This window comes from Lampris incognitus, chromosome 11 (genome assembly GCF_029633865.1).
Source record: "Lampris incognitus isolate fLamInc1 chromosome 11, fLamInc1.hap2, whole genome shotgun sequence".
NCBI classification, from domain to species: domain Eukaryota; kingdom Metazoa; phylum Chordata; class Actinopteri; order Lampriformes; family Lampridae; genus Lampris; species Lampris incognitus.
The window spans coordinates 6,071,697-6,085,676 of NC_079221.1; the positions used below are offsets into that span (position 1 = coordinate 6,071,697).

Consider the following 13,980-nt stretch of genomic DNA (forward strand, 5'->3'; position numbering starts at 1 on the left):
CATTTCCATTACCCCAAAGGTTTGCATGTGTCTCGTTTCAGAATATCTGCAGACGTGCCGCAGATAAACATCCATACAATGCTGATATTTAAGATAATTATCACAACTAGTTAGAGCCTGCATGGGCAGGAATTTTGCACCTTCTGCCACAGCAGCTTGAAACAGAATACACCGCTGAAAATATTTGCCCATATCTGTGTATCCGTCCCCCCCCCCCCACTGAATGTCATGTACATATATGTTTGTCATGTCATCATACATGTGTTCCCCTGTGTGAATGTATCATGCAATATATGTAACTATAAATGTGGAAGTAAAAATGGTGTAAATCAATCGGTCACAGCACCCACGAGAGTCAGCAGTCACGGAAAATAGGGATAACAGGTAAGAATAACAAAGCCATTATGTGCAGAATATAAAATAAATGCAGTGTATGAACAACGCGGAGACTTGACGGTGTACGACAGTATAGTGATCACAGTAGACATATGCACACTATTAACAGTAAGAGATCATGTACAGTATGCAACGGTGATGTGTGAATAAATGAGAACTGGCAACGGCGAAATGACAAACTCTGCACATGCACTTTGATGTACACATGCTGTGGCAGCAGAATTCCTGCTGAAGAACAACAAAAAGCATCGACCATCCATCTAGCACCCGATTTGACTGTTATCAGTCTATGGAACAGGAGTTATCACACATCTGTCCCAGATATATGGGCTAGTAGGGGCCTACAAAACCTACCAGTAGGTCCAGGAGGCCTATCTAGCCATCAAAATCCCAAATACTGCAGCTTCTTCCTACCACCGTTCGCAGAAAGTTGATATCTGGACACGAGAGTTCATTGGGAGAATACTAACAAACGTCTGAATCTCTTCAGTAAACGTCCAGATGAACCGATTCAACTTCCTGTCGTGTCCTTACCTGGATTATAGAGCATGCATAAAGACGTTCCCTGCCATCGTTATTATCCGCTTGTGCATTCCAGGCTGCGCCTAAAGGGGGCGGATTTCTCCTCGTTTGGGACATGGAAGTTTAACCCCCCCTCCTCCCCCTCCCCCTCCCCCTCCCCCCGCCGCACACTTTTTTTTGCAACAGATAAAACAATATGACGCCATGCGTGCGGTGGCGTGCAAAGCATGATGGGACCCGGTTATAAGCGACTTGCGGACCTACCTCATATCCTACTACTGTACGTGCGCTGACCTCTGACTGCCGCTCCGCTCCCTTCCCTCACAAACACGGAAGCAGCATGGCGTCCAACAGCAGCAGCGGCTCCGGCGGCGGCTCCGGCGGCTCCGGCTCCGACAGGCAGCGTATCGCCCGGCAAAGACTGCGAATAATCGCCGGACATCTGCGGAGGCCCTCGGACGAGGGATCGGGCGTCCACGCCGCCGAGTGCAAAGCTCAGGATAGCAAGTCGAGCGGGCAAAATACGAGATCGGTGCCGAGGAGAAGGTAAAGTCTGTGCCAGGATGGAGGACAGATATGCCGCCTCGCATCCACACACACACACACACACGGCGCCGGGTTAGCTTCCAGCTAGCTCACCTGTGCCGGGGAGGGGGGATGTGTCAAGCCAGAACAGCGCCGGGTTAGCTTCCAGCTGTGCCGGGGTAGGGATGTGTGTCAAGCCGGATCAGCGCCGGGTTAGCTTCCAGCTAGCTCACCTGTGCCGGGGGAGGGGGGATGTGTCAAGCCGGAACAGCGCCGGGTTAGCTTCCAGCTGTGCCGGTGTAGGGATGTGTGTCAAGCCGGAACAGCGCCGGGTTAGCTTCCAGCTAGCTCACCTGTGCCGGGGGGGGGGGATGTGTCAAGTCGGAACAGCGCCGGGTTAGCTTCCAGCTGTGCCGGGGGGGATGTGTCAAGCCGGAACAGCGCCGGGTTAGCTTTCCAGCTGTGCCGGGGGGGGGATGTGTCAAGCCGGAACAGCGCCGGGTTAGCTTCCAGCTAGCTCACCTGTGCCGGGGTAGGGGGGGGGTGTGGATGTGTGTCAAGCCGGAACAGCCTCGCGTTTTCGCCTACCCCCCCCCCAGTTTAAATGGCGCCTGGCGAGACCGCTTCGCCGCCGCGGTCCGCCGTTTATCGGACGGGTTGTGGGCGACGCCAGTCGGGGCGAAGTGACGACCGTCCATTCAGTATGGCGTGTGGGGAGTGGGTGCGGCTGGACTCCCCCCCCCCCCATCCCCCCTTCAGAATGAGAAGTCACGAAGTCTCTCGCCCCCCCCCCCCCCCGCGAGCCGGCTCCGATAAACTGGGTCACACTTCGTCTGATCAGATGCATCGCTCGGACCCGGGTGTTTGCTCCCGAGTCTTTCGAATTGGACCGTTCCGGCCCGCCGGGGGGACGGCTGTGTTTGTCCCTAGGGGGGTTTGGTCTGCAAATATTTGGGGAAAACCGACTCAGGGAATTTGGTAACACTTTAGTATGGGGAACGTAGTCACCATTAATTAGGTGCTTATTAGCAACATGTTGGGCTCTTAATTGGTCATTATTACGTACTCATGAATGCTTTATTCTGCATGGCCTTATTATACAACCAGTAAGCCATTAACTATGAGTTTTCCCTCTATGACCTCAGAAGTATTGCTTATTAGTGGTACCATCTCAATATGCTTTGCTTAGTATGGCCTTTATAAGGTGGTAGTACCACAAGAAGAGTTATTCTCCCTTACTAACACTTAATGAATATGGTCTGTTCTTACATAACAACACACAACACTACAAGTGTTCATAGTGTTACATTACTCTAAATTAAGTTTTTGTTACTTAGAATATGTTCCCCATACTAAAGTGACATCTTGATCATTACTAATTCACTAGTAATTAAGTGTTTGTTACTTAGAATATGTTCCCCATACTAAAGTGACATCTTGATCATTACTAATTCACTAGTAATTAAGTGTTTGTTACTTAGAATATGTTCCCCATACTAAAGTGACATCTTGATCATCACTAATTCACTAGTCATTAAGTGTTTGTTACTTAGAATATGTTCCCCATACTAAAGTGACATCTTGATCATCACTAATTCACTAGTAATTAAGTGTTTGTTACTTAGAATATGTTCCCCATACTAAAGTGACATCTTGATCATCACTAATTCACTAGTAATTAAGTGTTTGTTACTTAGAATATGTCCCCATACTAAAGTGACATCTTGATCATCACTAATTCACTAGTAATTAAGTCTTTGTTACTTAGAATATGTCCCCCATACTAAAGTGACATCTTGATCATCACTAATTCACTAGTAATTAAGTGTTTGTTACTTAGAATATGTCCCCATACTAAAGTGACATCTTGATCATCACTAATTCACTAGTAATTAAGTCTTTGTTACTTAGAATATGTCCCCCATACTAAAGTGACATCTTGATCATCACTAATTCACTAGTAATTAAGTGTTTGTTACTTAGAATATGTCCCCCATACTAAAGTGACATCTTGATCATCACTAATTCACTGGTAATTAAGTGTTTGTTACTTAGAATATGTTCCCCATACTAAAGTGTAACCGGGAATTTTGACAACGGTCGTCAGGATGAAAGCAAAACTTTCCGTCTTGTGGTGCGATCTGATTGGTTAAGACACTCGGTGGTCTGACTTTCCACCTATGGGCGGCTGGAGTCGGTCCGAGGAGGAAACCAGCAGGCTGTGCTGACATCTAGTGTCAGGCCGCCATAACGTTACAGTGTTGCGTCTCCTCACGCCGGCGTGTGCTGAACAGCCTCAGACCTCGTCTGCATCGTCACAGGGCTTTCTGAGAGAGAGACCGACCTTGTGAGACGGGTCGTTCTGACCCACGGTGATATCTGGGAAACCTTGGCCCGGGTGCTCCGTGTTCACATGTCAAGTCACTCAAGCGATGCTCTTTATCCAAAGAGGGATGCCGTGGAAATGTTACGGCAGTTTACAAACACCAGAAAGATGCCCGCTTCTGACGTCATGGCAAGTAGCCAAGTGACAAAGAATTGAACGATCAAACGGTGGTCCAAAAAAAGACCGTGGTTTCTTATGGAACATGGAGGGAACCAAGGACGTTTCTAATACACTTGGGGCCCCATGCTTGAGCAGCATTCAATTCATAATAGTGTAAAAAAAAGGAAAAGAAGAAGAAAGAGTCGACTTGACGCGGTTTGAGACCGCAGCGAGGGTCACGGTCCAACTTTTCGTCCCAATTTCAAGATTTCAGGATTCGAGAGTCTTCATTTGTTACACGTCGTTACGCGAGTGCAACAGAGTAACGGTGTCCGTAGCCTGTGCGGTCGGTTCGAAGGGTCCGGTCTAAAGGTGGACCCGCCCGCCGGTTGAGTTTGCTCTCAAGACGTAACAGCCGAGAACGCTCGAGGCGTGGTTTGACCGTCCTTCTGCGTACACCGGGTTTTGTTTATATTATCTTAGAGACCAGATATGTCTGTATATTGCTCTGCTCACCAGTAGGGTAGTTGTCCATACAATGGTCCTATCTTGGATGTCTGTCATTTCTGTTATTTGCCCTAGTGGTAAGTCGCTGTCTGTACTGCTGACAGTGCTGAATGGAGAGTGTGCAGCCTCTCTCCACAAGCTCGGGTAGCATTTTCCTCTCTGCTACGAGCCTCTACAGCTGATATAATTAACATAACCCACAGTCATTTTACTGCGGTTGCATAAAACCCACTGCTTGAATAAGGTGGTTAAACAGTTGAATATATTAATGCAATTACCATAGGGGCAAATAGGGGTCTCTGTTTGTTTTGAGATGGTTGTCACCGAGTCAGAAATAGGCAGCCGACTTGGAGAGCTGGTGGTTCTTAGGTTTCATGGCGAAGTTGCTGTGGAAAATGTTAATGAGCACAGAGACGCCTAATGTTAAGATGAGAGGGCTGGTTTTGGTTGAAGTGCGCCGGGGGTTTAGGACGCAGTGGTTAGCGCGGTCGCCTCGCAGCAAGAAGGTCCCGGGTTCGAGCCCCCGGGGTAGGCCAACCTTGGGGGTCGTCCCGGGTCGTCCTCTGTGTGGAGTTGGCATGTTCTCCCCCGTGTCTGTGTGGGTTTCCTCCGGGTGCTCCGGTTTCCTCCCACAGTCCAAAGACATGTGGGTCAGGTGAATCAGCTGTACTGAATTGTCCCGAGGTGTGTGTGTGTGGGGCCCTGTGATGGACTGACGGCCTGTCCAGGGTGTCTCCCCGCCTGCCGCCCAGTGACCGCTGGGATAGGCTCCAGCATCCCCCCGCGACCCCGGTCGGGATAAGCGGCTTGGATAACGGATGGACGAATGAATCACACAAGGGACCCGGGGCCTGGATCCGAATACACTTGACCTCAAAGTCCAGTTCGTTTGATAAGTGTGAACACTGTGTTACCATACCCGGATCCGCGCCCGGGTCCACTTGGAAAAGTGGTCTCGAGTACTGTGCACGTTCCCATCAGGTGTTGGCATCAAAGCGGTGCCCCGACCCCACCTTCCCCAAGCTGGCAGATTTCTGTGCAGGAAACTTAATATCCCGTTGCCGGTGGGATGAAGCGGTCCTGTTCCCAATTGTTCTTTGGTGAGTGTTGTGTTTGCAGGTGTCGGGGCTAAACTGTTAACATCAAGTCAACGCTGAAAGACCAATCTCATAATGATTGCCCCGGAAAATCGGTTCGTCTGGTTTCTTCTGTAGCGGGGGTGGCAGCCGCTCAGGAGGGAAAGCGGGTTTCTCCCGTCATTGGAGGGTTGCCGGTTCAATTCTCGGCCCCGCCCGGCAAAAACGCCAAGACGTTCCCCGAGCGAGACGTCTTAACGCCCATCTGCTCCCGATGAGCCGCTTGTTCATGGTTGACACCGCCATCGGCGTGTGGGGGGTGGGGGGGGGGTAAAATGCGAGGCGTTAATTGTAAAGTGCTTCGAGTGGCTGTTGCAGCTGGGGAAGCGCCATACAAACGCAGTCCATTTTATTTTCTTTCTTGCCGCTAATTTTTGGAGAACTCCCATTCCGGCAAGCGTTAATCGCTGTTCTGTGCCGTTATGGTTCCCATCTTATCCCCAGATGAGCCGTTATTAGGGTTTTGAGGGTTGTGGCGCGTCTGCTTTAGAGCAACTGAACCCCTCGTAACGGTACAACAATGGGCCATTCTGCGTCTCTCGGGGGGCGGGAATGCTGTGGTAATGGGACGCCGCTCAGCTTCGCTTTCAAATGATGTCACTTTACTTGCAGATCAGCGGGTTTAGCCTGCCGCCTCCTGCTCCGGCTCTGCCGCCGGTTATTCATAGCGGTGAGCGGGAACAATATCGCGCGTCACACCTGTAGCTTCGCCGACCCCGGCTGCACGTCGGTGTGCACGGCGTTGCTGACGAGGAAGTGCCCGACTTCTAAGGGACTGTGTGCGATAAGGACGGCGACCTTCGTTGTTGCTTATGTCGTTCGAGTGTGTTGCTTCTGCTCCTTAACATTACCGTGTCTACGAACAGTGTGGTGTGTGTGTGTGTGTGTGTGTGTTGGCTAGCATGCCCAGAATACAGTAGATCTGACTGTCTGTAACCTCTCACCGTGTAAATTTGCCAACCGACTCTGGCTGAGTCGTTCTTCATCTTCATAAATGGCTGATAGCAAAATAAGGGAACTGCCACATTCTACCTTGTGAAATGGTGCTGCTCGCTCGGGATAGTTGTGACAGTATTGCAGCACCGCGCCGAGCCGGGCAATATACCGCAATACGTGATATTGGTATTGTCGTACGACGTTATATCGTTTGGGATTTGGGTTGTCGTAATTTTGTGATGGAACGTAAATGTTGTCATTTCCTGGTCTTCAAGGCTGCGTCGCAGCAAAACGAGACGGTTTTCTGAATTTATTCGACCGTTTCGGCTGAGTGAAGCGAGCACCGACGGTCTCCGCCTGCTTGGTCATCGCGTCCGCGTGACTAATGATCACTTCTCGACATGCTCTTGTGTGTAAACGTCTCACGCGCGTCATCGATATCGAGGCGTTCGTGCAAAAATAGTGTGATGTTTGATTTTGTCAGTATCGCCTAGCCCCTAGCGCCGTGTGAAAATATCACTACAAGATATCCGATTATAAGTAAGGGGTCCCCTTATGGGGCGGCACGGTGGCGCAGTGGTTAGCGCGGTCGCCTCACAACGAGAAGGTCCTGGGTTCGAGCCCCGGGGTGGTCCAACCTTGGTGGGTCGTCCCGGGTCGTCCTCTGTGACATTGGAAGTAACTTCTGGCCTTCTAAAACCATCTTCGAATACACCTTGTTGATATTAATCTTTGGCTTTCAGATAATATTAACTGTCTCAAGCCATCAACCTGACCTATGCCCTGTTTTCCTTTCAGGCAGGAGATAATGAAGTGGAACGGCTGGGGGTACAGCGACTCAAGATTCCTCTTCAACAAGAAAGGTCAAGCAGAATTCACCGGCAAAAGGTGAAGTACGGCGTCACTGCTCTCACCCTTGGTTTTTACGGCTCGTCCTGGATGATTTACAGGGATTATAATACTTCACGCGCCTCTGTAGGCTATGCTAATCTTGGCTCTAGTGTGGCAGATACATTTTGGCCTTATTGTGCGGCGAGTCTGGCTTTTCGTCCGACTCGGAGCCTATTTCAGGGGGAATTTTCTTTTTCTTTTTCGATGCTGAAATACCATCAATTATATGGAGTGATACGTTTATTGTTTTCACAGGCCACAACTCTGGACTGTTGAAACCATTTCCCCCCCACCACCCACCTACAGATTCAAGAATGTGGTGCTACTGCCATCTAGTGTTTGGCATTTGAACTGCTCATTGTCACCCGAGAAGGTCACAGTGATTTTCAGCCGTCTTCAACTCTGTTGCTCACTGACAAGAGAGGAACTTCTTCTCCCCCCCCCCCCCCCGTTCATATGCCCTACTGTACACCGATGGCACCTATTACGTCACTAGACGTTGACGCCACTCTGGGAGTTGAGATTAAACGTGTAGCTTTAACGGATTTTAACTGTCCGGCCGCAGGAGACATTTTCAGCTCGACTCTCTGTGGGTGTACAAAGGCGGCGTCTACTGTCTCTCCGATGCTCGGCGACTGAGCGTGGCTTGGGTGTACGCTGGCACCAGAATGGATGGCTCTTTTATTTGGCGTCTTCTGTCCTACACCTTAATCTTTGTCTCCCGTGACGGGAGCGAAGGCAGAGATGGGCCTTGTTTTTGTAATCATGATGTATGGCGTTAGAACAGACAGCCTTGCCTGTCAGAAGGTAAACGCAGGAATGGGGCGGACGGTGTGTACGCGGAGCTGTGTTTTGAGTAATGGGTCAAACTGAGCAGGATGCCGCACAGCAAATGGTTCCCCCCCCCCTTTTACTGAGCAGCTGCATTAAAGCCACATCGGCGTAGGCTCTCTGTTAAGACCGGAGAGCTACCTGGGCGTTGTGCGGCGGCAGCCGAGGCCGGGGCACAGCTGAATGAAAGTCAAAGAGAATGTTCCTCTCCTCTGCCTCCGCCCCCGAGCGCCCTGTGACAGAGGCTTTTTTCATTAAAGAGCGTGTTTCATGGTCTCTTGGACAAAGGCAGACCACAGTCCCCTGATGGTTTGGCCCAGGCTGTGCCAGCAGCTCAATTATACAGGGGCTGGCTGGGGCAATCGCACGGACAGCCCTGTCACAGCAACTCCGCTTGCCTAATAAGCTCCTTGGCCTCAAACCCCCGACACTCCGTTCTTATTACACACAGGGCCTGCTTTCTGACTGAGCAAGCCAACTCGCAATTTTACCTATTCTTAACCGAACAGTTTAAAAGATGCATATGGTAAACCGCCGCCGTGCCGGAAATAGGCAGCGCTAAATGCTGGCCCGGTTTTGTCGACGTGTGTGGATGCAGACCCGTAATATATTATCGTTTTCTTGCTTCCCCCCAGGTATCGGCTAAGCGGTATGATCCTGCCAAGTCTGAAAGACTGGTTTGAAGGCACTTTTGGAGCCAGTCTACAGCACAAGACTCCAGCAACAGTAAGCATTATACTCGCACGCCTCTGCGAACGACGACCCAAATCAGTTCAAACTAATCGGTTACCGATAAACCCGTGTCCCCTTTTTTCCCCCCCCCCCTCTCCAGTCAGTTTTGAACACCAGTGCTGTACCGCCTCCCACCCTTAATGAGGCCTTTGTGGAGGATCTGAAGTCCACAGACATTCCCTTCTCCCACGAAGCAGAGGACCGCGTCTTTCGTGCCCATGGTGAGGCACGCTGGGAAGTAACGATATGGGGGGGGGGGGGGGGGTCAACATTTTGATTTTTCTTTTTGCCATATTTTTTTCAGTATTAAAGAATACAAAGGAGCTTCACGATTTCACCAGATAAACGCAGCTTTTGACTTTCCACTCGAAAAGAATCCATCACTCTTGCAACGATTCAGGTGATTTTTAAGGGCAAAAATAAGTCGGAGAAGTCGTTAAATCAGACTTGAGTTATATTGTCAGATGCCCTAGCGTGTTTTCGTCAAGAGTAATGGACGGCGTCGGAAACGATCTGTCGCTCTTCTCTAGTGGGAAGGGGCTGCTCCTTCCAGCGGAAGCATCTCACACACACTGAAACGTGACAGTTGTTGTTTCACATATGGCCTCCATATGCCGACCATAAACCGCATTTTTTTTTTTTTTTTTTGCTATAATCTGTTTTGTTGAGACTAATTGTAATGCTTTGTTTTATTCTTTTTCATTGCGCTGTATCTCAGACATTTGTTTTAATTCCTGATTCCCCCTCAAGGCCATTGCCTACACGAGATCTTCGCTCTGCGAGAAGGGAAGATTGGGCGTGTCCCCGACCTGGTGGTATGGCCACGTGAGTTGAGAAACTGTTGCCGTCACTGTTTTTATGGGTCCCCCCCCCCCCCACACACACACACACACATTGCGTAGCTGATCCCCTGCCTGGCTTAGGTGATTTAAAGGGTTAATCTCTGCAGAGGCGAAGGGATATTAATATGTATGAGTGGGGGCTTAATAAGAAGCGTCAGGGGGAGGACGGTTGACACCCAGTACTCCATGGTCTGGCCCTGCACGGTACACCCGTGAATTATGAGCCTGAGATTGGTTTGCTCCTGTTATAGCTGGCACTATTTTATCACGCAAATGAGTGTTGACTGACAGCTGGAATTTGATTAGCAGTCTCCCAAATGGGCGGAAAATCACTAAGCAACTGTAAGCAGCATTCAGCCAGAGAAATTCCTAATTTTATATTTTTCGAACCCCATTAACACACACATGCACACACACCGACCACCTATTTATCCTATAACTTACTCGCTGCATAATTTACAATACCAAGTAGTTATTAAAAGTCTGCTTATATATTTTGAATGGAGGGTTAGCTTGGTGAACTGTAATCCACAGGCCAGAGCCCCGGGCTTAATTGGACGGCAGAATCTGCAAGAATGGAGGCATTTCTTACTGGCTCACAAAAGCACTTGACGCCAGTCAAGCAGATCCATGTAGGTGGATATTGCTGCTCTCGCCACTTACTCACGGGTCCGGTGTGAATGGACGAGGCAGCTGTGATTGGCCGGGGCACTATTGTATTGATCCAGCACATCCCACCCTGGAGAATGTAGCTTCATGCTTTCTGACTCCATCTCAGGAATGCCCCAGGCACATCGTAGCCATCTTTCCCCGCCAGCCCCCCCCCCCACACACACACCAGTTTACATGTCCCCCCGCGCTAATGGCGTGGATGGTCTGAATTTATTATTTTTCCATAGACTCAGAGCTACGGGGCTGTTTCCCATTTCCCTTGCAACATGTGTACCCTTGTAATTGCACAACACTTTAATTTACCATCGCGTTAGAGAACGGTAAATGGATAGGATGCAACAATGCCCGTGCGATGGTTTCTTATTGTTGCCATTATATGCCATGTTTTCACAGACTGCCACAATGATGTAGTGAAACTTGTGGAGCTGGCGTGCAAGCACAACGTTTGTTTGATGCCATATGGAGGTAAGCGTTTGTCTGCGAGTGTATTTGGCTGTTCAAATCGGTAGGGTTACGTGCATGTACGTGCCGCTAGACGTGCCTCTGTAACTTTTTTTATGTTTTCGTCAACATTTACTCATTTGGCAGACACTCCAGACTGACTCAAAGCACAGTCAGGAATTAGCGGGTAAAACTGGAGTTTTACTGGTCGTTACCAGCTGGCGTACACGGTAATCGTGGCCCAGCCGAGCATGCACGTCAAGTCTGGTGCCTTTAGTGAAGGTGCGCTGGAGATCATCAAGAGATCATCAACGCTGTGCGTTTGTACTCTGTTTAATGTGCACCGTGGCGTCCGGGTGGCGTGGCGGTCTATTCCGTTGCCTACCAACACGGGGATCGCCGGTTCAAATCCCCGTGTTGCCTCCGGCTTGGTCGGGCGTCCCTACAGACACAGTTGGCCGTCTGCGGGTGGGAATCCGGAAGTGGGTATGTGTCCAGGTCGCTGCACTAGCGCCCCCTCTGGTCGGTAGAGGCGCCTGTTCGAGGGGAAACTGGGGGGGAATAGCGTGATCCTCCCATGCGCTACGTCCCCCCTGGCGAAACGCCTCACTGTCAACTGAAAAGAAGCGGCTGGCGACTCCACATGTATGGGAGGAGGCATGTGGTAGTCTGCAGCCCTCCCCGGATCGGCAGAGGGGGTGGAGCAGCGAGCGGGACGGCTCGGGAAGAGTGGGGTAATTGGCCAAGTACAATTGGGGGAGAAAAAGGGGGAAAAAAATAATCATGTGCACCTCATTCCCTTTATGTGAAATTTCATGGAATTTCTTTTCGGTTCATAAGGCTGTCTTGTAAATGAGCCGTGTCGGCCCCCCCCTGGATCATGTCATTTAGGCTCCCTTGGCCATTCCACATTACAAATAAGCCCAAATGCACCTTGGTTTGTGTGTACCACAAAGAAACTTGTATCTTGTCTCGTGTTTACTTTGCTTTGGAGCGCTCCAGTTTTAAGGAAGAGTTAGTTTGACTGCACAGGTTTATCCTGTCAGCGGTTTACTATTTGCAAACTATTGGACACATTACACCTCATCGTGGACATCCTGGTAATATCCTGGCAGGCTGATGTGATGCCAGTGTCTGACCCAGTAGTGCCAACTTCCCTGCTGTACCCGCTGCTGCATGGGCACTAAGGGGACAAGCAAAAGGGGCCAAATCAGGAAATGTCTGTTATATACCCGTGCACCATTTGAACCCTGTTTCTTTCTCTTAGGAGGGACCAGTGTCTCCAGTGCTCTGGAGTGCCCCTCAGAGGAGACCCGGACCATCGTCTCCCTGGATACCTCACAGATGGTAGGTTGTAAAAAAGAGGGGGGGGAAAAACAACAACAACAAAAAACAGGCATACATACATGCACCAAATGTGTTGCTCTAGAACAGAGATTCCTGGCCATGTGCCATTTGGGCCAGTGAGTATGCAGCGTTACAGTCCAGCCAAAATCTTCATCAAGTAATTTCACTAATTAGTTACCCCCCTCGCTGGTTGAAGTCACGCTTATTAGTGGAATCAGATGGTGTTGTGTTTGGCGCGTGTGAAAACCTGCAGAAACTCCCCTTCCTGGCACACGATCGGCACTGGCCTAGAGTCATCAGGCGTCATGATCTAAAGAGGGGGAAATAAATCAATATCAGTACTCTCACTATGAGAAATAAAATGGGGCCCGCGTGTCCGCACACCATCTGGTCCTACCAGCCTGACCCGTCCCTTACGGGGCAGGACCAGAATTTACACTGAAATCACACTTGGTTTTTTCTTTTTCCCCCTCCCTTCTCAATATGCAAAAGTATTCAGTAAACTTAATGATTGAAGTCTGCTTTGGAGTTTTCAGTATCCTTGCTTCATTATTCAATTTTCAAAGCATAAATATCTCATTACATAAGAATCATGGGTCAGTTTGTCAAGACAATTTTTCATCATGCTCCTTTCGGCATCAGCCAGGGATCTCCATGAGGGGGCGTCCGGGTAGCGTAGCGGTTTATTCCGTTGCGTACCAACACGGGGATCGCAGGTTCGAATCTCCGCGTTACCTCTAGCTTGGTCGGCCGTCCCTACAGAGACAGTTGGCCTTGTCTGTGGTTGGGAACCCGGATGTGGGTATGTGTCCTGGTTGCTGCACTAGCGCCTCCTCTGGTCGGTCAGGGTGCCTGTTCGGGGGGGGGGGGGGGGTAGCGTGATCCTCCCACGTGCTACGTCCCCCTGGCGAAACGCCTCGCTGTCAGGTGAAAAGAAGCGACTGGCGACTCCACATGTATCAGAGGAGGCATGTGGTAGTCTGCAGCCCTCCCCGGGTCGGCAGAGGGGGTGGAGCAGTGACCGGGACAGCTCAGAAGAGTGGGGTAAATGGCCGGATACAATTGGGGAGAAAGAAGGGCAACCCCCCCCCCCCCCCCAAAAAAAAAGATCTCCATGAGATCCAGTCCACCACTCGGGCCTTGGAATGTTCCGTCAGCTTCGTTAGGTTTGGTCCAAAAGGCGCACCCTGTTACCGGTACAGTACGGCCCTTTTGATGTGATATATGAGCCATCTAAACCCTGCTAGTCAACCAGTCAGGGAGTTGGTGACATAGACACCAGCGGCCGTTGTGCCGTGTCAAGGGTCAGAGGTGAGGCGGTGTCATGGGAAGCACATGAAAGGAGGTGTACGGAAGGGGCGCAATCTTTATTACCCCTGGAGAATAATTGATTGCAGGTGTGAGGCGAGCGCAAACTGTGCAGGAGTGGGCTTTGTGCCCAGCAACTCAAATAAGAGGGGGGTGCCTGTGGGATTGAATGTTAAATGGAGGTTAACCTTGAGAGACCCACCTTCTGTCCCCTAAGCAGAGCCCCTCAGCTGGAAGGCCACGCCGTTGTCGACCAGCGTTTCCCGTTGACCGCCCAGGCCTCGCTGTTGTTAAAACACTTGTCAAGTTTTATAAAAGGCATGTTTTCTTGTAAAAAGGACGAGTAAAGTTTACCATAAAAACACCAGTTTCGTGCACTAGAGGTGAGGTCCCTTTGCTCTGTGTAAGA

At 50.2% G+C, this 13,980-nt stretch overlaps 1 protein-coding gene across 1 annotated transcript in view; it reads left to right on the top strand.

The window, feature by feature from the left end:
- Positions 1 to 1,131: 1,131 nt before the first annotated feature.
- The window catches only part of agps (alkylglycerone phosphate synthase), a 40,102-nt gene continuing 27,253 nt past the window's right edge, over positions 1,132 to 13,980 (top strand). Inside the window, exons 1-7 of the mRNA XM_056289791.1 lie at positions 1,132 to 1,464; positions 7,306 to 7,395; positions 8,865 to 8,955; positions 9,062 to 9,182; positions 9,712 to 9,786; positions 10,869 to 10,940; positions 12,184 to 12,263. Coding sequence (XP_056145766.1) covers positions 1,259 to 1,464; positions 7,306 to 7,395; positions 8,865 to 8,955; positions 9,062 to 9,182; positions 9,712 to 9,786; positions 10,869 to 10,940; positions 12,184 to 12,263 — 735 coding nt within the window. The 5' untranslated portion in view covers positions 1,132 to 1,258. The remainder of the gene's footprint in view (positions 1,465 to 7,305; positions 7,396 to 8,864; positions 8,956 to 9,061; positions 9,183 to 9,711; positions 9,787 to 10,868; positions 10,941 to 12,183; positions 12,264 to 13,980) is intronic.